The sequence below is a fragment of the Pipistrellus kuhlii genome, unplaced genomic scaffold (genome assembly GCF_014108245.1).
Source record: "Pipistrellus kuhlii isolate mPipKuh1 unplaced genomic scaffold, mPipKuh1.p scaffold_m20_p_13, whole genome shotgun sequence".
Taxonomy (NCBI): domain Eukaryota; kingdom Metazoa; phylum Chordata; class Mammalia; order Chiroptera; family Vespertilionidae; genus Pipistrellus; species Pipistrellus kuhlii.
The window spans coordinates 29,921,397-29,944,904 of record NW_023425438.1 but is presented as its reverse complement, the minus strand read 5'-3'; the positions used below and the strand labels follow the sequence as shown (position 1 = coordinate 29,944,904).

General features: G+C 40.6%; 1 protein-coding gene and 1 pseudogene across 10 annotated transcripts in view; one reads left to right on the top strand and one right to left on the bottom strand.

The window, feature by feature from the left end:
- Window positions 1–4,311: 4,311 nt before the first annotated feature.
- LOC118717916 lies at window positions 4,312–4,409 on the bottom strand (annotated as a pseudogene).
- Window positions 4,410–7,587: 3,178 nt separating this feature from the next.
- Window positions 7,588–23,508, top strand: part of XPO1 (exportin 1) — a 50,561-nt gene continuing 34,640 nt past the window's right edge. For 3 of the 10 annotated variants that reach the window (XM_045580780.1, XM_045580783.1, XM_045580779.1), the window contains exons 1-5: window positions 7,588–8,108; window positions 11,615–11,746; window positions 18,452–18,553; window positions 19,475–19,504; window positions 22,229–22,301. In XM_045580780.1, the coding sequence (XP_045436736.1) occupies window positions 11,621–11,746; window positions 18,452–18,553; window positions 19,475–19,504; window positions 22,229–22,301 (331 nt within the window). In that variant the 5' untranslated portion in view covers window positions 7,588–8,108; window positions 11,615–11,620. Of the gene's footprint in view, window positions 8,109–11,614; window positions 11,747–18,451; window positions 18,554–19,421; window positions 19,505–19,663; window positions 19,728–20,306; window positions 20,525–22,228; window positions 22,302–23,508 lie in introns of those variants that run through there. The other 7 variants (XM_036435443.2, XM_045580782.1, XM_045580781.1 and 4 more) reach the window with 7 other exon arrangements.

Here is a 23,508-nt window from a genome sequence, read left to right as displayed (position 1 = left end):
TAGCATAAGATATTATATAGTATACTTTTACATTGATTTGGACAAGAGTTCTCTATGTGATATGATTCTAAGTGGCTGGTTGCACAGATTTTTCTCATTGTACAGATTGTGTAAAATGAGGCCCTTTTAAGCATATGCTTTAAAATAAGAGTTTCCTTTCTTCCAATAGGAAATTATTATTTTTTCCTTAATTCTCACTGGAGGACAGCCTGTTATTGATTTTAGAGTAAGTGGAAGAGAGAGGAAGAGAGAGAGAGAGAGAAGCATTAATTAGTGGCCTTCCTCACCGGGTTCCCAAAACCCAGGCATGTGGTTCTGACCTAAATTCAAACCTGTGACCTTTCAGTGTATGGGACTACACTCCAACCAACTGAGCCACACCAGCCAGGATTATAATTGCCTTTTTTGACAATAGGAACACTCTACCAAGCTAGCCTTTTCTGATCTCTGTCAGGTCTAAAGTGACTACCTGAATCACTTTTGATTTGGTTTTTTCTTTATTTGTTTATGCTTTTTAGAGGGAGAGAGAGAAACATCTATTTGTTGTTCCACCCATCTACCACTCATTGGTCATCTCCTGCATGTACCCTGAACTGCAACCTTGGCGCTTCAGGACAATGCACTAACCAATTACGATACCCAGACAGGGCTGTTTTGCTTCATTTTTAAGAGTAAGGATTTAGCACTAACCGGTTTGGCTCAGTGGATAGAGCGTCAGCTTGTGGACTGAAGGGTCCCAGATTCGATTCTAGTCAAGGGCATGTACCTCGGTTGCAAGCACATCCCCAGTAGGGGGTGTGCAGGAGGCAGCTGATCAATGTTTCTAACTCTCTATTTCTCTCGGTAAAAAAATCAATTAAATATAGATATTAAAAAAAAAAAAGTAAGGATTTAGTCATGCCGATGTTGCTCAGTGGTTGAGCGTGTCAACTGCTGAACCAGGAAGTCACAATTCAATTCACCATCAGGGCACATGCCCAGGATGCCAGCTCTACTCCAGTATCTTTGCCTATCCCTTCTTCTCTGAATCAATAAAATATATATATATATATATATATATATATATATATATATATATATATATATTTTTTTTTTTTTTTTTACAAAGGGTAAGGATTTATCAGCTCTACCTTGTGTATAGCATTCAAGTTTCATTCATCTAATAATTCAACAAATATTTATTGAACACCTAATCTATAGGTAAGTGCCATAGGTAATTTAATGGAATACAAAGACATAAACTGCAGAATTCCTGCTCTTCAGAAGTTTATCACTTGGTTGGGAAAGGAAGATGTACAGCTGACGAGACCCCAAGCCACCACCAGGTTTTCCTTGGTTTCCTCTAACAAATCTCCTGTCCCCAAATCTGTTCTTCAGCGTGCTTTCTAAAATGCTAATACAATCACTTCCTTTCCTAAAATACAATATTTTAGCGACTCGCTATTTTTTAAACATTTATTTACTATTATTTACTTTTTTATTTTTTGTTAATTCTCACCTGAGTATATTTTTTTCATTGATTTTTAGAGAGTGGAAGGGATGGGGAGGGACAGAGAAAGAAACATCAATGTGAGAGAGACACATCAGTTGGTTGCCTCCCACACACACCCTGACCAGGGCCAGGGATCAAGCCTGCAACCACATATGTGCCCTGGACTGGACTCGAACTCAGGACCCTTCAGTCTGCAGGCTGACACTCTATCCATTGAGCCAAATGGGGTAGGGCAGTGGTCGGCAACTCAATAGAGCCAAATATCAACAGTAAAACAATTAAAATTTCTCTTGAGAGCCGAAAACTGACTTCTGCGCATGAGCCACGAAGTTTCATCGCACTGTTCGTGCATGCCCGCACGTGGTGTTTTGTGGGAGAGCCACACTCAAGGAGCCAAAGAGCAGCATGTGGCTCGCAAGCAGCAGTTTGCCGACCACTGTGCTAGGGAGTTGGGGTTCCTTTTTCTGGTGAAGTAATGGGGACAAAGTCCCTAATAAAAGAGTTTCTGTATTTCCATTTATCTGCTCTAATCTTCAAAAGAAAGGAACACACAGAAAGCACCTTAGAAACTTAACAGTTTCATCGCTTCACAGGTGGTGAAGAGCTCTTCTGCCTTATTAAGGGCAAAAGGACTAGGAGAATCCACATCTCCTGCTTTCAGGCATTTTTCACTGTCCCATTTTGCAACTCCAACTTTTTAAAAAAGTGGCAACATTCATAAGAATATTATTTGATCCTGTGAAACCCACTTTGTCTGTACAGCTCAAATGTATCTCTCTCCACTGCAGAGTTACTACAGAGAAGCAGAATTTGGAACATAGATGTGGAATTCATAAATGAAGGCATTTTTGTCCCTCAAGTAAACTTTGTATGCTTTTCTGTGTGCCAGTTATTTCCACAGTGTAAGTTGTTTGGCTGCAGTCTTCAACAGCCAATGAAGTTTATGTTGTACACGAGACCTTGGGGATTTCATGTTCGCTGGGGCCAACAAAAGCAAATTCTCTTATGCCCTCCTACCAAGAACCTCATTCTGACATTCTGACAGATGCCTTCTCAGATCTGCATGAGTTTCTACTTCCCTCTCTAGTTTCCACAGCAGGCAAAAGTTTGCCTCTGAAGGCCCATTTAGTCTGTTCTCCCTCACTCGTCCTCTTTGTCTCTTCAGGTCCCATTAGTGGTCCTGTTTTCTTCCCTTAGCCACCCTGATTTCATAAGAAATATATTTGCAGAGTTCTCATTCCCACTAAAGTGCAAATGCCTGAAACCACTCTCCACATCCCACACCGTGCATTTGTGAGAAAAAGCAGGAGGGAGAAATAACACTTGCCCCTGTCTGCAGTTCTAGTCTCTAAGGCACTAAATCTTATTATTTGTATATTTTTTGAAGAGCTCACAGTCAAGAAAAATGGCCTTCGGAGTCAAAAGCACAAATAAAAATGCAAAGACTTCTCATTTGACAGTGTTGTGACCTTTTTTGTTGTTGTTGTTAATCCACATTAGAGGATATTTGCTCCATTGATTTTTAGAGAGAGTGGAAGAGAGGGGGAGAGACAGAGAGAGGGAAACATTGATGTGAGACATAAATTGGTTGCTTCCTGAACGCATCTTGACCAGGGCTGGGGATCAAGCCTGCAACTGAGATACATGTCCTTGGCCAGTGTAGAACCCATGGCTCTTCAGTGCTTGGGCTGACACTCCCACTCACTGAGCCAAATCAGCTAGGGCAACTCTGGTGTGATCTTAATAGCAAATATTTATAGCTTTAATAGGGAACAAACAGGTACTGTTCATATATTGTAGTATGTAAATTGATACAGTCATTTTAGGGGATACCTTGGCAGTACTTACCACAATAATCTATATATACACAGAGTGGCCAGATTATTATGATCTCTGAATGCATAATAATCTGGCCTGCTGGTTGAACTTCTGGTCAAAGGGACAATTTGCACATTAGCCTTTCATTATATAGGATATACACTGAGTGGCCAGATTATTATGCATTCAGAGATCATAATAATCTGGCTACTCAGTGTATATAAAAGGCTAATATACAAAGTGTCCCCTCGGGAGTTCGACCAGGATACTGGGAGTTCGATCACTCCCTATGATGTGCTCTGACTACCAGGGGTTGGTGTGGAACATGGCAAGTGACCAGTGGCAGCGGTGGTGCACAGGCTGTGAGGGGAGAAGGAGATGCAGGGGCTGGGAACTTGATCAGCCCTGATTGCTGGCCAGGCCTAGGGACCCTACCCATGCACAAATTTCGTGTACCAGGCCTCTAGGAACTATATACGGCCTTTGACAAAGTAATTCCACTTTTAGGGTGTTAACCTAAAGATATATTCGCATATGTGTCTAAAGATAAATGTATGGGGCATTCACTGCAGTATTATTCATGAGAGAAAACCAGAAATAGCCCAATTGTTCTCAGTAGGGAAATGGTTGAATGATTTATATCATAAGCTTTATGGTACTGAGAAGATGGGGAGAGCTATGGGACTGTTATAAGGATAAAGTGGATTTATACATTCTAATCTGTTAAGTAAAAAGTAAGTCACTGAACAATATGTATAGTATTATATGATGTCATATACTAGTATAATGAACAAAAGACAAGGCAAACATATTTGTAAATGGATAGAAAATACCTCAAAGCATACAAACCACACCCTAAAAGATGATTATCTCTAGACAGTGAAAAGAAATGGGGAAGGCATAAGAAAGGGTTTTTTATTTTTAGCTGCAGATAATTCTTGCTCTATTGTTTGAATTATTAACAGTGATCATGTATTGCTTTTTAATTTAAAAATAATTTTAAAAAATTTTGGAAGTTACCAAATTTGCATGCCACCCTTACCCAGCAGCCATGCTCATCTTATCTATATCGCTCCAATCTTAGTATATAGGGTATCCAAAAAAATGTATACACACACTGAATAATTATAAAGACAGTGTTTATTAAAGTACATTTCATTTTCAAAGTTGAGCTATCAGCTGTTAAAGTGTGCATACATTTTTTTGGGAACACCCTGTATGTGCTACTGAAGGGAGCACTAAAAATAATTTACAAAAATAGAAATAAGAGCCCTGGCCGGTGTGGCTCAGTTGGTTGAGCATTGTCCCTGCACTGAAAGGTCGCTGGTTTGATTCTGGGTCAGGGTCCAGGTCCAGGTTGTGGGCAGTAGGGGAAGCGGTAACTGATTGATGTTTTTCTCATATGGATGTTTCTCTCTCTCATCCTCTCTCTCAATCTCTGAATCAATAAAAAACATTTAAAACATATAAATATATGACAAGTGGTAGAAAGAAATTTATGAGTTTCTGTTGCTCTCATATCTGATGAATGTTATTGTTTTTATGAGACAATGTGAACTGGTAGAAAGAACACAAATATCCCAGTTTTTATTGTCCTGCCATCTAAAAAATTAGTGTTCTGGTCAAAGAGCTAAAAAACTTTTTAAAGAGGAAAAAACTTTTTAAAACACGAAACAGCCCCAGTTTTTCTAGTAATAGAATGTAAGTATTCCAAATGATCAGTGTACATCATATATATTATACATTATGGGTTAATATTATTCAGGTAGGCAATGCATAAAAATCTTATGTCTGGCAGAAACTGGTTTGGCTCAGTGGATAGAGCGTCTGCCTGCGGACTGAAAGGTCCCAGGTTCAATTCCGGTCAAAGGGCAATGTAAGTGCCCTTTGGTTGTGGGCACATCCCCAGAAGGGGGTGTCCAAGAGGCAGCTGATTGATGTTTCTAGCTCCCTATCCCTCTACCTTCCTCTCTGTAAAAAAATCAATAAAATATATATTTTTAAAAAATATTCTGAAAGTCACTCAATATCACTTTGGTAAATCTAGGTGTTAAGTCATTGGAGTTTTCTTTAAAAAAAAAATATATTTTTATTGATTTCAGAGAGGAACGGAGGAGAGAAACATCAATGATGAGAGAGAATCACTGATCAGCTGCCTCCTGCATGCCCCCAACTGGGGATTGAGCCCACAACCCGGGCATGTGCCCTTGACTGGAATCAAACCCCAGGATCCTTCAGTCCACAGGCCCATGCTCTATCCACTGAGCAAAAGCAGCCAGGGCTCATTGGGATTTCCTTATTGGAGGCTGAGGGAGTTACTTTCCACTCCCAGCTCCACCAGAATTTAAAAATCTTTGTTGAAAGTATTATGTATTTCCCCCTTCCCCCACATTGATCCTTTCTAGCTCACCCCTCCCAGCTCCTCCAGGCCTTCCCCACCCTAGTGTCTTTGTCCATGGGTTTTGCATATTTGCATACAAGTTCTTTGATTGATCTCTTCTCCACCCACCCACCTCCCCGCCTTCCCTCGGATTCCAGTCTGTTCCATGTTTCTGTGTCTCTGGATATATTTCATTCCTTATTTCCTTTTGATCATTAGATTCCAATTTCGAGTGAGATCATGTGGAGGGAGTTCTTCTTAAGGGTGCTTTGGTGCTAGCAATGGCTACCGTGAGTTGAAGATTTGCTGAAGAAAATTGTGTTGATTTAATAAACCGCTCACCAACCTCTTGGTGGCACAATAGGCCCCATAAAATTTGGGTGGGTTGCTTGCTGTTTCTTAATCAGTAAAGCTGATTTGGAGGGCACCTGGGGACAAGCCAGAGGCAACCATGTGAAAGGCCACGTGCATGTGACTTTCAAAAAAATACCATCTGGTGCTGGTGCAGCGTGTGAAGGACAGCTAAGCCGGAAAGAAAATCTGAGGGTAGAGACAGAGCAACTCTTGTTGGGAGGCACTTAGCATGCAAGTTTACCCATGAGCCATGTTCAGTTACGGGGATTATAGTCATTTTTTGGGAAGGGTTGGTTTTATTGGTGTGACAGTGGCTAACAACATTATATAGGTTCCGGGTGCACAATTCTTACAAGACAGAGTTGGTTGGTGAAGTAGCCAAATTTCAGCCTGGGGAAAGAGTTAAAATTTGAAGGAGGCATGCCCAAGCACTATTTTAATTTTTTTTTTTTCTTCTTCAGAACTCTGAGATCACAAAGCGGCAAGCGCTAAAGACCCCACACCTCATCTCCACCTCCCCATCAACTCCAGGCCCCACGCCGAGGGCTTTCAAATAGATGAGAGGTCCGGGGCCTACGCCTGGGCTAGGCGTGTGGTTCTCGCTCGTTCCCCACCCCCGCTCCGAATACAGAAAAACACGGGGTGCGCACTCCCTCTTCCGAGCGCGGCCCCCATCCGAGGGGCGGGCCCTCATCCCGGCGGGCTCAGGCCCCGCAGGTTGGCGGGAGCTGGCGGGGGCGGGCCGCCGCGGGCCCCGGGAAGCCGAAAGAAGGACGCCGCGTGCCTCGCTCAAACTCGCGCCACCACCAGCTCACGAGCTGCTCCCCACCCTCTGCGTCACTAGTGGCGCCAGCCAATGAGCGGCCCGGAAAGGCCGGGCCTGCGGACTCAGCCCCGGGAGGGGGAGCAGCGGGAGGGGAACGGGAAGTCGAGGGCGGGCTGCGCTTGATTGACGGGCGACCGAGCCAGTCCCCCTCGCGGCTCCTCTCCGCTCGGTCCTCCGCGGGGCCCCACGCTGGTCCCGCCTCCTCCTCCTCCTCCCCCCACCTTCTCGCTCTTTTTTCGGCCCGCCCCACTTCCCTTCCCCCCACTCTGCGGGCAAATCGCTGCTGGAAAGAGGCGGGGGCCAGAAGCGGCGGGCTCGTGTGGAGACTTGAGGTGGGATGGACGGGCGGCCCGGCCAATGAGAGGCGGGCTGATGGCGCGGCTGTGGCTGGAACAGGCCAATCGACGGGCGGGCTGGGGGCGGAGGCCCAGGTTCCAAACGCTCCGCGGCGCCATGGGCTGAAAACTCAACCGAGATGGAATCTCCCAGTCTGAACCGGTTTCAACCGGTTCCGAGTTTGAGGCACTAGGAGGAGGGGGAGAAGCGGCTGCAGCGGCCGCGGCAGGACCAGCGGGAGCTACAGCATCAGCAAGAGCAACAGTAGCGACAGCCCCGGCGGCGCTGCCTCTTCCAGCCTTTGCTGCTGCAGTCCGTGCAACCACCCGAGGGGGAGGGGGGCGCCGCCAGCCGCCGAGAAAGCAGGAGAAAGGGGGGAAAGTTTAGGCGAGCCGGGGTGGGGGGGCCAGCGCCGGAGCCGCGTGAGAGAGGGCGCGGAGCCGTGTTTTGGGAGGGGAAGTCGGACTGCAACTGGCGGCGGAGCGTCCCCCCGGCCTTGTGTGGACTCTGCACCCCTTCCTCCCGCCGCTCCCGCCGCCGCCTGTAGCTGGAGGGTCCCCCCCCGGGGCTGAATTTGTGGGACTTGACCCCGTTCCCCTCCCCCCTCCTCCCTTTACTCCCCGGCCAGGCGGGAGGAGCATTTATTTCTCAGATTCATTCCCTCCCGTCCTTTTTTTGGGGGTGTGTGTTTCGGGGTGAAGTGTCCCTGGATAGTAAATATTACTGTTGAGCCTTTTTTTTTTTTTTTTTTGCCCTTCTCTTTTTTTTTTTAATTTCCTTTTTTTTTTTTAAGGTGGGAAGACTGAAACCCACCTTGGTTTCCTCCCCTCTCCCCTCTCCCCACCTTCCCTCTCTCCCTAATCCCCGACCAGGAAGGAAGCAGCAGTTGGTTCAGTCTCTGGGTAAGTGGCTGTGTGTCTCCGGGGCCGGGCGGCGGCGGCGGGCGGCGGGAGGAGGCCGGCGTGGGGCGCGGCGGCGGCGGCGGCGGGCCCAGCGCAGCCTGCGATTGAATGGAGCCGCTCCTGCTGCCGCTGGGAGATGGAGGCGGGGAGGCGGCCGCGGGAGGGGAAGCGCTTGCTGGGTCATTGGCGTGTGCGGGTGACGGCGGAGGGAAGTGAGGAGCGTGGTAGTGTAGCTGAACCCCCCCCCCACCACCACCCCAGCTTGGAGGGAGGAGGGAGGGGAGTGGAAAGGCTTCCCCAGCCCCAATGGGCTTGGGCAGGAGTTGGGGTGACTTGAGGGACCTCTCTGTGAATGATTAGGAGTGGAAGTTTCCAGAAATATTTAGTGCAGCAGCATTGAAACGTCCGCCTGCATCACGTGGCCGCGCGGCGGAGAGCTTGGAGATCGGGGGGAGGAGGGAGGGGCCGCCGAGTCCCTGCACCTCCTGCGTGCAAACTCTCTCCACATCTTTGTGTGTTCGTGCAGAGTGAGATTAGAAGGAGGGGAGATGGGTTGGTTTGGGTCTTCCCCCACCCCCACCCCCACCCCCACCCCCACCCAAAGGATCTGCAAATGAGGTTTCGTGCCATAGTGTGTTTTGGGCGGCTCGAGCTCGTTGTGATGGGGTTTTTTTGTGTTTGTTTTTTTTTACTGCTGATATTTTGGAGTGGAGGATGTCCCGATTCTCCTTCCTCCCGACGTCCCCGAAGTTCGGTGTGGGTGGGAGACGTGGGGAGGTAGAGGACGCATTGCATGAAAGCCTAGCCCAGCCCGGACCTCCTGATTACGCAGAGGCCATGCTGCCTGGTGCCTCCTGCGAGCCGGGCGGGGTGAGTGCGTGCTCCGAGTGCTCGAGGCGGGAGCGCCGCGCACGGGCTCAGAGCGGGGAGGGCGGGCCCAGGGCGGAGTGTTTGTAGTGAATGGAGCCAGCCCTGGCCCGCACACACACCTGAGGGAGCCGGCTCTGCTGTAGCGACTGGGTTTATTATTATTATTATTGTTAGTATCTTGCTTACTGTGTAGTTATCATGAACCAGCGGTTATGCTTTTCTTGGTTTGGGATGGGAGTGGCAGGAGGTAGCTGCCTGCCTCTGGAGTTTGAAGTTGGTAGTCACTTGTAGAGCCACCACGTTGTGTTTGCTATCCAGTGAGTGAGTGGATTTTAGGATTGGGTGTTCCAAGGGAAAACAAGCCTTTGTGGTTTCACCCTTCTCGCCATGGCTGTTGTATATCGTAAGTGTACCGGACACTGCAGTTAGTGGAAAGAATGCTTTGGAAGTTACCTGATTTGGGGGACTAAATGTGCTTGGCATTGACCAGAAAGCCGCCATTTCTGTACTCCGTTCAGTTCAAGAATAGGCAGGTCATATCGAAGATAGCCACTAGTCCTAAAGATGGCAAACTTCAGTATTTAACACACCCTTCTATTCTAAACCTGATTTTTTCCGAAAGAATTTAGCTCAGAGAACTCAGAGAACAATTTCTTGAAAATGAAACTTTTTAGTCACTTTATTTTGTTTTGGTTATTCAATTACGATAGGTAGGCTAAATAGGAAAGTTCGTTCAATGTTTAACCAAAAACAAAACAAAACAACAACAAAAAAACCACCCAAAACGTAATATGTAGATCTTGATGCGTTGTGGACATTGTTTTCAGCCTCAATTTTTAAGATTGTTCTGATCTTTTAAATTGTCTGGCTCTTGAAGGGAGGAAATTGAAACATCTTTATTTGAATCACATTTCCTTTTTTATGCTAGTATTTAGAGCAAAGATTTTTGTTGTGTATGCCAGGCAGGTACTCTGTACTAAAAAATATGTCTAATAACATGTAAAAGTTTTTGAAATCTCATCAGTTTTACTGTCAACAGACTTCATGTTACTAAAAATCATTCAACTCTTAATGCAGATTCTCAGACCTCTTTAAAATATATATTTTTATTGATTTCAGAGAAGGAAGAGGGTAGATAGAAACATCAAGGATGAGAGAGAATCTTTGATCTGCTGTCTCCTGCACGCCCCCCCACTGGGGGAGGAGCCTGCCACCCAGGCACATGTCCTTGACTGCAATTGAACCTGGGACCATTCAGTCCAAGGGCCTATGCTCTATCCACTGAGCCAAACCAGGTCGGGCCCTTCATTTTTTAATACCTCAGTTTTTTACATTATGTCTAACTTAACCCACTTCTAATTTGTTTTAACTGACATCATTAAATAAAACATTTGATCAAGCTAGTTTGTCCAAACATGATCAAATTAGCCACCCATTTCCTGATCCTGGAAGGTTTTTAAAAGTGGGGGAACAAGTGGAGATGACCATCTAACCTTGCTGGGTCTAGATACAATAAATTAAGTTCTTAACCTGAGATTTTATGCCTGGCTTTCAAAGAGTCCAGCGTCTTCTGTAATTGTATACAAAACTGTGAGCTTTTAATTTGGCAAAAACTATCATCTCTTCTGATTGTAAGGCATCTTGACCCCAAAATTTTAAGGAGTACTGATTTACTAGCCAGTCAGACTTGAGTGGCATTAGCTTTAAAGTAAAGATTTTTATAGTCCTGGGCAACAAAAATGTGGATATGTGCCAACATCTTGGAGTGGAATCCTCTTAAAAGGATAACATCACATATGAACCAGTAGGTTTTAGCCAGTACATTTTTTTAGGTGAAGAAGCTCATTTTCTGTTGTGATGAAATTTGTTTTTATTTGGAAAATAGTTGGCAAGCTGTACAGTTTTTACCTTGCCCATGAAGACCTGAAAATTTGAAGGAAAATCTTGTTTGACATATTATAAAGGTGTGTTGTTTTTTCTAGACCATATATTCAGGGATTTTGTATGCCTGTAATCTTAGTCCTAGATTAATTGAGGGTTTAAAGAAGCAAATGTATATGGTTTAATTGTATGTAGAAACTTAAGTTCTTTATAGATATTAAGAGTACCAAATTTGTTAGGCTGGTGGTTCCTGCTAATTACTGACACAATAGCAAAACTTGTGTGCCACATCTAATTTTTAGCATCTTCCTGTCTTTTTAGTATATCTTAATTTAAAAATTAAGGTAACATGAAATGAGGGTGAGTCTTTACTGAGCTAGAACTACTTATGAAGGGGGAAAATAAACATGTCCAAATGTTCATCTGTACTTAAAAATTTGAGATCAAAACTTTGAACTGTCAATATTTAGGGCCATAAATTCTTAATAGATTCATCTTAAAAACAAGCAAAGGTAACTATATAAATGTTAATAGAGAACAATATAATTTTTCTGCATCTATTGTTGAATAGATGCTGATAACTGGTATGGTTATGGAGTAGCTAAGTAATTTCAGCTTTTATTTGCTTTTGTTAAATATTTGGAATACTCATTAAAATATTTGTGTGAACATGGTTGGAATAAAATAACAGTAGCAAGTTTTGACTGATATCAAAATTTCATAGATATCTTAAATATTTTTTTCTTTATTTTCAGTAATCTATGCCAGCAATTATGACAATGTTAGCAGACCATGCAGCTCGTCAGCTGCTTGATTTCAGCCAAAAACTGGATATCAACCTTTTAGACAATGTGGTGAATTGCTTATACCATGGAGAAGGAGCCCAGGTAAAGTAGCTGTTCAAAACCTGAGAGCATAGTGTAACAAAGTTGTTGGATTTTGAATATGGGTTTGAATAATTGCCTTTAAAAAAAGTATTCCATATCTTGTATTAATTCAGAATTAAATAAAAATGATAAATATCTGAAAAGAGAAGTCGGATTTTATTTTTTATTTTTTTTATTGATTTCAGAAAGGAAGGGAGAAGGAGATAGAGACACATCAATGATGAGAGAGAATCATTGATCTTCTTTCACAACCCCCAGTTGTGGGCAAGCCTGCAACCTGGGCATCCTTCAATCCGCAGGCCGGCGCTCTAAATCCACTGAGCCAAACTGGCTAGTGCTGCATTATATTTTGACACAGAGTGAAATAATATTTTCTTATACTTGTTCTGTTATTCTTAAACATTTACTCCGTTTAATGAAAAATAGGGTTTTGGCCAGTTTGGCTCAGTGGATCCTGCTGAAGAGTCCCTGGTTTGATTGCTGTCAAGAAAAAGAGCACATACCTTGATTGTAGGATCATTCTGCATGCAATCTGCATCTGGGAAGCATCAAATGAATGTTTTTTTCTCTCTCTCTTTCCCCACTATCTAAAAAAGGATTTTTAAAATATCCTCTGGTGAGGATTTAAAAAAATAAGAAAGGGGGGGAAAAATAGAGCACAATGTATTAAATGTTTTGTAGAGATATTAAAGATAGTATGTACCTTATACATATATCATGTATTTGTAGTTAATATGATTTTTTAAAAATATATTTTATTGATTTTTTTACAGAGAGGAAGAGAGAGAGATAGAGAGCTAGAAACGTCGATGAGGGAAACATCAACCAGCTGCCTCTTGCACACACCCTGCCGGGGATGTGCCCGCAACCAATGTGCATGCCCTTGACCAGAATCAAATCTGGGACCCTTCAGTCCACAGACCGAGCCAAACCGGTTTCGGCAATAGGATTCTTTTAATCTGTAAAATATTTAAATTAAATTACAAAACTACTTCACAGATATAAACTTGTTTTGATTTTTTTGAGAGACGGGAGAGATAGAAACATTGATGAGAGAAACATCATTAGGTTACCTCCTGCTTACCCCCTCTACTGGGGATGGAGCCCACAATTCTGGCATGTCTCCTGGCCAGGAATCAAACCTCTTGGTGCAGGGTTGACAATCAAGCACTGAGTGACACCAGCCGTACTATAAACTTGTTTTAAGAATCTTAATACCAAATATCTATGTTATTTGAATTTTTAAAAATATATCTTTTTATTGCTTTCAGAAAGTAATGGAGAAGAGAGAGAGAAACATCTATTGTGAGAAATAATCATTGATCGGTAGCCTACAACCCAGGCATGTGTCCTGACTGGGAATTGAACCATAATTTTCTGGTTCATAGGTTGGCCTGTTATTTGAATTTTAACATTTGTAAAAGTGGTACTGTTAATGTAGGGATTTATCTTACTGCATAATTTATTTTTGATCATTGTAAAGTGTTGGGGTTTTGTTTGTTTTTAATACTCTATTTAAAAAGAGATGAGGCAGGAATGTTTCTGAAATGTAATGTTAACAAGAAACTGGACAGTCTTGAGACTTCACCTTGTGGAACTAATGTCAAAGTTTTATTTTATTTTTATTTTATAGATTTTTTTCAGAGAGGAAGGGGAAGGGATAGAGAGTTAGGAACATCTGAGAAAGAGAAAAATCTATCAGCTGCCTCCTGCACACCCTCTACTGGGGATGTGCCCGCAACCAAGGTACATGTCCTTGACCAGAATTGAACCTGGACCCTTCAGTCTGCAGGCTGATGCTCTATCCATTGAGCCAAACCAGTCAGGGCTAATGTCCAAGTTTTAAATGAGTAAGTTGCTTTTTTGTTGGATAAGAAAATCTTGAGAATTTTAAAGGAAAGGTCCTTGAAAATTGTGTGAGTGGAAAAATTACTCTTGCAATGGTTGTTGTAAGCTTGTTAGTCCAGTTTTCTATTCCTAAGGGCAGTTGATCAGAGTTCTTTTCTCCAAAAGCATTCCTGAAAACGTTACTCCATCTGTATCACACATATCATGTTGTTTCCCCATGCTGTACATTCGACATGGAGCTTTAAGCTTAATTTCATTTTAACGTGTGGAAAGCAGCTGCTTTTGGAAGAAAGTATAAAAAATAAGGTTAAAAATGCATGAAGTAAAGTTGGCCTCAGCTTTGAATATATTTGAAACACAAATCTTTAGCCATTAGGAAGATGAGCATTTAATTTTTTCACATTCAGTTATTACTGCTCTTTAATCTTTGTCTTTTTTATCCTGATATACTACATCTAAAAGTCATATGAGCCAAAACTGGTTTCGCTCCGTAGATAGAGCGTTGTAGATAGAGCGTCGGTCTGCAGACTGAAAGGTCCCAGGTTTGATTCCGGTCAAGGGCATGTACCTTGGTTGCGGGCACATCCCCAGTAGGGAATGTGCAAGAGGCAGCTGGTAGATGATTCTCTCTCATCGATGTTTCTAATTTCTAACTCTATCTCTCTCCCTCTCTGTAAAAAAATTAATAAAATACGTATTTTTTAAAAAGTAATATGAATAAATGAAGAGACCAGTGTTCTAGGCTTATAAATGAGAATTAGCAGTAATTTTTATCAAGAAAAATGTTGTAATACTGCCTTCAGTAATGTTTCATAGCATTGAGATTTAATGATTTGTTTTAAATTTGAATTTTTAATAAACAGGTTTTGAAAAGTAAATATTTTCTGTTTAAAAGCAAAACTATCTCAAATATAAGGATTTTAAGTTTAGATCTCATGACAAATCAGTTGCATAAAGATAATCAGTAAACTGGTATTTGTTATTTTATAGACTAGAGGCCTGATGCACGAAATTCGTGCAAATGTAGGCCTGGCTGCCAGTACCTGCTTCCCTCCAGACCCAGGCCTCCCTCGCAGAGGGAGGCCCCACCCACCTGCTGTAGCCCATTGAATGGTGGCCTGGGACTCTCTCTGTGGGGTGATCATGGGGTGATGATGGTCGGGTGCCCGCCTTGGCTGACCTGGCCCATTGGATGTCATAGCATGGTCCTGGATGGTCATTCTGCTATTTGGTTGGTTTATTGTGCTTTTATTTTATATTATATATATATATATATATATATATATATATATATATATATATATGATAAGGAAACTGGGGTTTAGAGCTTAAAGATTACAAACTTTTTCTATAATTCATGTCTTTTAAATTTCTAGTTCGGTTTTGGTTTTTGTTTTTTGGTTGTTTTTTTGGGGGTTTTTTTTGGGGGGGGTTTTGTAACCACCTTTTTTAGGGTCTTATTTTGAATGAAAAGAAGAAAAGGATATAGTAGAAAACATGGTGTTGTCTTAATTTTATTCTAGTAAGTTTTCTAGTTATTGCTCTGGAGTTTCCTCTATAAACTATTACCTACCTTGCAAGCTATTGGAAAATTAATGATATTTGTAAAGTACCTGTTATAGTACCTGTTACTTCACAGGAGTTCTGTTTAAAGATTACTTTTGGAAGTATAAAGACTTAGTATATGTGATGTCAAATTCATTGTTCTTAAAGTACAGTATATATTTTTCCTAATCTCAAAATATGTGCTAAAAATGGCAACTAGAAATTATACTGATTAAACTTTTCAACTAAACTGTAGTTAGTCTTAACTTTTTAAAAAGGACTACACAACTTTGGAGGGGAAGAAATTATTAGAAGGGTGGCTTTTTAAATTTTATTGGGGTGACATTGGTTAATATGATCACAAAGAATTCAGGTGTGGATTTCTGTGTTACAAGATCTGTAACTTGTGCCCACTACCCAAAGTCAAATGTAATCTGTCACCATGTATTAGGACACATGTGTCAAACACACAGCCCACGGGCCAAATCCGTCCCGCCAGGCCTTGCAATGTGGCCCGCACCGCGCTGTCATCACTGCACTCCACTGCGTTTCCATCACAATGACAGTTTATGACTGTTCAGTAAACCATTCGGCCCGCGATTTAGGCTGGATTTTAGATTTTGGCCCCTTCTCTGATTGAGTTCGACACCCCTATATTAGGACCTCCTTCACCCCTTCCCCAAGGGTGCCTTTTTAAATCCATAAATAGAACTTTTATATAAATGGGGGGACTAGAGTAGGATATTTAGCATTGAAACATTAGGATTCTCTTCCAGTATAAGCATTTTTCTATTTTTAGGCAAGTAGGTAGCCAGGGGGGAGAGATAAGAAGAGTTGGGTGTTTTTTCCACTATTGTGTTGTCTTTAACTCTTTTAATCTATTGCTTAGCAACTAGAATATTTTCACCATTCAGTTAGTAGCACAGAGATGCAAGATTTTCTCCCTTTTTTTTTTTTTTAACCTCTTTGAAGTGTTGTTAGTAAAAGAATATTATATAAGGATCCCTAGGCTTAGCTTTCTGCCATTGTGGCCGCTGTTGCTGCTTGAGGTGGTGGTGGAAGCTGTGGGGTACATGTGCCTACAACCTACGCGGCCCTGAGTGGGCAGCCTGTTCCATCAGCGGCCAGCCCAATGCACGATTTTTATGCATTGGGCCACTAGTATCTACACTAATAAAATAGGTGCAAATTGACCATACCTTCATTACGCCCACCAGAAAATCAGGAGCGAGTATGCAAAGTAACCCAACAAAAACTGCAGATTAATTTGCATGTGCAGGTACTGAAATGCCAGGGTTGGGACACTTGTGTAGTCAGGCAATAATGCAGGCGTTCTGCACCACCCCAGCTACTCTGGGCCTCTGGGCAGCATGGGAAGTTGGAAAGGCAGCTCCAGGCCTGAGTGAAGGCAGTGCTGCCAGCCAGGGGAAGGAAGGTCCGTTCTTGCACAAATCTTCTGTACATCGGGCCTCTAGTATATATATATGCCTAAGCGACTGGCTGATAGCTATCACACACACCACCAAGGGCAGACGCTCAGCACAGAAGCGGAAACCAGAGGCATGGAAATATGGAAGTAACTGATGAATCTCAGAGGGGAGAGAGGAGGGAGATTAACCAAAGATCTTATATGCATACCAGAGGCACTGGGAGGTTCGCTTGGCCTAGCAGCCTGGCCTGCAGGGATCGAGCCAACACCCGCTTTCCGACATCCCCCGAGGGGTCCCAGATTGTAAGATGGTGCGGGCCAGGCCAAGGGACCCCACTGGGCCTCTAGTGTATATATATTGTATTTTCCAGCTTACACTCAAGCCTTAGCCCCAGACCCTCAGGTGAAACCCAGGCAGCTGATTTTTAAGTTGCATGAGGCTTCTTCTGGTGGTGTTGTTAGAACCACCACCTAGCTTTAGTTTAACTCAAATGTTTTAAAAACAAAAAGAATATGTTGCTAGTTGCTAATGGCAAAATGATAAATGTGATGATGTAACTGTTACCTGAGGAAAATAATTCTCAACATCAAAGCTAAAGTAGGAGTAAGGGTTATTTCTGTAAGTCGGAATAAAAGCCAAGTCAAAGATTATGAGATGTGTCTGTCAGAGAAGATTGAAGTAAGAATGCTTCTCCCCCATCCCCCCTTTTTTATTTTTCTTGTTTTATAGTATAGATTTAAACCCTTGATCAAGTAAATTAGTCTAACAGGAAGGTAATCAGACAAACTTAAAAACCATCAACTAGATTTTTGCCTACAATATGTGATAAAAATAGGTAAAATATCATTAGGGAGAATCCAGTTGAGCTGCAAAACAGCCTTTAAAGATAAAAAAGATTAAGCTATTGCTTTTCAAGGAAAACACATGTTATTAAAAATAGAATTAACAGTCTTAAAAAACTAGATAAATAGTATCAACCTGGCTAGATCTTTAAAACTGTTCGTTTCAGTTGTATTTCAGTAAATGTGAGGAAGCTAAAAACTGTCCAATGGAAAGAGCAAATTACAGGAAGATTTCTGTAAAATACATGATATAAAATTTAGTGACTTTTATTATTTATTTATTTAATCCTCATCCAAGGCTATTTTTCCATTGATTTTTAGGGAGAGTGGAAGAGAGGGAAAGACAGAAATATCACGTGAGAAGCACATTGATTGGTTGCCGCCTGCACAAGCCCCAACCAGGGCCGGGGCCCGGGAAGGGCCTGTTACAGAGGTCGAACCTAGGACCCTTTGGGCTGCAGGCTGGCGCTCTGTCCACTGAGACAATCTGTCTAGGGCTTCACAACTGTAGTTTATATGAAATTCATTCATGTGCTCTGAAAATATGGACAGGAAAAGACCAAATTCATGATAGTCTAAGGGTCTTAATGTCATATATATGACACACACACATTTGAGATTTAAAGTCGTAGACCTTGTTTATATGTCTTCATTTTTATGGATAAATTTTGTTAAGATGTAGGTTGGTGACTTGTAAAACAGTATACCATTATTTATCTAAGTAGATGAAGTTTTCTATGTTGCTTTTAGTTGATTGTAAGTACTGAGAACTTGTTTATGTCAGAGAAGATCTTTGTTAGCATTGGTTGAATTTAAGTACCCCAAAAGGCTATTTTATTTCAAAGTAATAAATATTCCTATTTTTCATTGAAGTTTGGGTGATAAACATTTTTATTTCTATAAAGACTTATTATTTGAGTGTTTTTGAAAGTTGGCAGAATCATTGTTCTGTTAGGATTTGTACCTTATTCAGTACCACTTTAGTAAATGATTCAAAAGAACAAGTGAGTTTAAAAAATTCTTCTTGTATAATATTTTAGCAAAGAATGGCTCAAGAAGTACTGACACATTTAAAGGAGCATCCTGATGCATGGACAAGAGTCGATACAATTTTGGAATTTTCACAGAATATGAACACGAAAGTAAGCAAGTAGTGGTTTTAAAATCCATTTATTTCTTCTTTTCTTCCAGTCATAAACTTTGAGGAAGGTATCTCATTTTTAGTATGAGCATTTGTTATCTCCAATCATTTAATATTGTTAACTTAATCAAAATTGAATTTTAAACATAGATTTAATTCTTGCAAATAGTCCTAAGAATTATGAAGCTTTGTAATTGGGACTAGTATGCAAGGTGGCTTTTTGTTTGTTTTGGGTTTTTTGCTTTGCTTTGTTTTCTTTTTAGAATATGTATACAGATCTAAGTAGCATAAAAAATTCTGAATGTTACTCAGAGATGGAACATATCAGAGGAATTTAGGGGGGGGGCAAGTAATCAATATAATACAGGCTCCTAGCACCTCCAACACCCACGTTGTATGGGCAGCATAAAACCCTATTCTGGTATCAGTGCTTTTAATGGGACAGCAGTCAGTTTTTATTTGCAATTGAAAGTGTTATAATCCAGGTCCTTTTTTTAAGTTTGGACAGAAGGGTTGATCAAAATGTGTTTTGACTGTTTTAGGCTTGGTGATTCACACTTCTCTTTAAACTGCATTAACTTAACAAAATACCGTGCATGGCATTCTGTTTAATATGCACAAGATTTCCACTTGCTACACATTGTGTTAAAACAGAAAATAGCCATGCTCACATCTTGTTTCTGAAATCAGACTGTGTTAATTAACAGTTTTAAAATATTAATTAGTTTTGACATCTTGTAAATTTTCGGGCAAAAATACAGTTCAGAACTTCCTCAAAGTGCTAACCTTAAGTAACATAACAGTGTTTGCCTGTTTGCTTGCCTGGTAAATTTTGCTTTTTATACTGACAGACATTACTAATGTTTAAGTTGATTTATCAACAGTATTTTTAAAAACTCAAATTTGTCTTGTGAAAAATGAGATGATTAGAGGAACAGAAAGAAAGCAACAGGTAAAGAATTCTTCGATTTACATAAATTACAAATGATTTGGTGCTAAAGTTATGCACTATGACATTTGGCTTTTATGCAATCATTTTTTTTTTCTTTAAAGATGTTAACACTACCTGATATTAATCATAATGTTCCATTATGTTGATTGCTTGTAATAGGAAGAAAAGGGGTGTCTTCCTGTGCAACTGACACAGCTAGGCTTTGACGGCAGGCCTCCACAAGGTCTACCCTTTTGATTCCCTTTAACTGAATTCTGTTCATCAATTGTTTTTGTTTCATGGGCGGTGGGAGGGGAAAGGGGAATTCAATGCATAAAATAAGTATTTCTGGGGGCTCAATAGAAATTTCTACCATAGGGATCATTTCATGCTTTTTTTTTTTTTTTGCTTTTTTTTTTTTTTATTTAGTCTTTGCTGTTTTCTGTCCCTCATCTTCATAACTCAGCAGTGGATTTCTCAAATCCTGAGATGTAAAGCAGAAATGTAATTCTTTAGAATGATTGAATTATTTGTTGATATTTCCAAAGTGGTCATTTTTCATTGGCCTTCGGATTTGGCTGTCACTTCAGATTTTTTGGTGTGTTTTTGTTCTTTTTAATTTATTTTTATTTCTTTCAGAGAGGGGGAGAGAAAAACATCAATGATGAGAGAGAATTATTGATAGACTGCCTCCTGCATGCCCCACACTGAGTATCAAGCCCACAACCCCGGGCATATACCCTGACCCGGAATTGAACTGTGGCCTCCTGGTTCACAGGTCAACACTAAACCACTGAGCCATGCCGGGTGGGCCACTAAGATTTTTGAATCAAAATATTATTGTTCAAATAAATATGAATTCAACTGTAGAGTCTAAATATTTAGGATATTAAGATGGTGATCTATCTATTTCTTTTATCTAACTTGTGAGAAGCTTATATTGGGCTGCTTGCTTCAGCCCCCTTGGCAGAAAGACCCAAATATGAGTTGTATCTTCTGCCAGCTTATGCTACCTTTTTACAGTTGGAGAAAGGACTAGAGGTTAGTATACAGATAATTGAAATAACAAAGTATCGAATATAAAGGAAGATGTAAATAAATGTAACAAAGGAAGGGGACACTATCCTTCAATTAAAAACTGAGCTGAAAAACTGACTAAATGTGGTATGGTTATTTAGATTATTACTTTTTACTGGTATATATAAACTTGCTTCATAATTTTTAAACATCTCTTTAATTAGTTTAGTATTAGCAAGAGAATAATAGTCCATGTAGTAAAAAAAAAAAAAAAAATTACATAGTTTTGACAACTTGATAGTCTGATTTTATGCCTATAGTTTTTAGAGCAGTTTTTTTAAGGTTAATTTAGAATTTCAACCAGAAACTTTCCCTTTTTGCTTTATTTAAAAATTTCTGAGAACTTTAGAGAGGTGTAAATGAACATGATAGAAAGCTTCACTATTTACTGCTGATTATGAAATATCTGCATCAAATTTATATTTTCAGAATTTTCCTTAGGCCTTGTTTTTATCGGAAGTCTTTTTAAGGAATGTCCTGCAAATGTAGGATTTCATTTGAAAAATTTTCTGAAAAGTGTGAAATGTTAAAATGAAAGAAACAGCAAAAACATTTACTGTTTGAGCACAATGTAGTTTGGGACAGTCTATATTGTGCTTTGGATAAAATGAGCATTCATATGATCCCTTTGGTTGAAATACTAATGCTCCTATTTTATTGTGTGATGACTAACCATTTAAAGATGAACTCTTATTCTCAGCCAAAACTTGCAATCTGAGGTTATATGTCTATATGAGTGAGTTTACCTTTCAGGTATTATAGCTGATTCTTCCCTAAATTAACCAGTTAAAACATACCACAATAATTTTGTCTTTTTTCTTCCTCCTGTCTATCCACACTAATTGGTCATGATAATAATTTTGGGTTTTAACTCCTACAGCATTATAAATTGTTGTAAACATTCTTGGCTATTTAGAGTGAGTAATCAACAGGAGGGACAAAATTGCTTGAAAGTGGTATCTGTTTATTCATTTTTTTATATTTTCAGTTATAACTTCTATATTTAGGAAGGAATACCTGAAAGGTAGATACAGATTGCAACATGCACTTGTATTGTTTTTGACTGTGCACAAAAGTTTATCTTTAAGTTAGTAGAAATAGCAAATATAAGGGTGGGGTTAAAATTTAAAATTAAACCCATGGGCTGTCTTGCTGCTCCTTAAATAACACACCAGTGATGTTTGTAAAGACTTTCTACAGAAAGTATCTTTGGCAATACTTGCTTGGCCAAGAGCTTACAACTCCTAGAAGATGGTAGGAAGCTTGAGAGCATCCAAGCTGCTAAATTCTTAGGAACCTGGTCGTGTTAAAGTACTTGAGCCTATAAGCAGTCATTTATGCTATGAATTCATATCTGGCTGCTATGATACTTCCTTCTACAGATAAGCCCAATTGGCTGCAAAAAGGCTTTTTATTTGGTTCTTCCTGGTGTGAGCATGTGTAAACAGCAGGACATTAAATAGAGTAGTAAACAATAAAATGAGGAAAATGCATGAAAACTCAGTATATGGGTGAATAGATCCTTGTTTAATATATGTAATTAAACTTGGTAGCATAATGTTTTTGAAACTTTAGATGTAAATGTGTGAATGTCTGTCCATTTGTGAATCCTGAAAGTTGCTTGTCTTACAGTAATATATTCACATATCTCTATTATCCAATTTTCAGTATTATGGACTACAAATTTTGGAAAATGTGATAAAAACAAGATGGAAGATTCTTCCGAGGAACCAGTGTGAAGGTAGGAAATACTTTTTGAAATTATAAATTCGGAGAAATTTATTAATCCTGACATTTTTTATCATAGTTAAGTATTTGGGTAGTGGGTGTGTTGATTCTAGTTTATTATGCTTTAATTAGAGGCCAGGTGCATGGATTCTGCACCAGTGGGGTCCCTCAGCCTGGCCTCCAGGGATCGGGCCAAAACCAGCTCTCCAACATCCCCAAAAAGGTCCCGGATTTCAAGAGGGCAGTTCTCGGATGATGCACCCCAGAATTGGACTCCCTCCTCTCTGGTTCTGGGTACGTCACCCAAGAACTGCAACTGTTAAGACACCACAGCTGGGCAGCTCCTGCATTGAGCTTCTGTCCCCAGGTGGTCAGTGTGCATCATAGCTACCAGTCAGCCAGTCACTTAGGCTTTTATATATTAGAGGAACGTTGCATGAAAATTTGTGCAAGAGTAGGCCTTTCTTCCCCCCACTGCTGGCACAGGCTTCCCTCTGGGGTCTGGGCTTTCCTCCTCCAGCTGCCAATAGGCACCCAGCTCCCAGGCTGGCTTTCTTCTGGCCCCAGGTTTGTCAGGAAGGACGTCCAAAAGATGTCTGGTCTAACTAGCATATTACCCTTTTATTATTATAAATAGATAGATGGAGACTATGGATTTTATGTGGCAAAGCAGGTTGTTTATTAGTTTATATTTTGGGGGATAAAGGATACCAGACTATTCAGACTTTTTATAATATTATGAAAAATCAGTATGAATTCAGTTACTCTGGAACCATGTCTGAAGTGAATAAAATTTGAACATGTGAATTGTTTAAAAATGTAGAACAATAACTAACAATAAATATTGTAACATGAAAAGTACACAAACTTAAAAGAGAAAAGGAAAAAACACATTTTAAAAATCACAAGCCTTTACCTTTTGAATTACAAGAGGTTGACATCTTAAAATAAGATGAGAAAATGAAGATATGGTTAGCAAAAGTAGGTTTATAGTTGAGAGTATGTGCAAGTTTATTCTTATTATAATATTTTCCATATGAACAGTTTTAAGCCCACTTTTGCCTTATCTGGCATTTAACTTTCCCTTTGTATTATTTTTTGTGAAAGTAGTCATAGTTTAAGAAACATGGGCTAAGGTAGTCTCTTGGAATCCTTGCATTTACTTTAATTTTTAAATGTACTGCCTTTAGTGCCTACTTTATATTATTTGTTTTAATCTC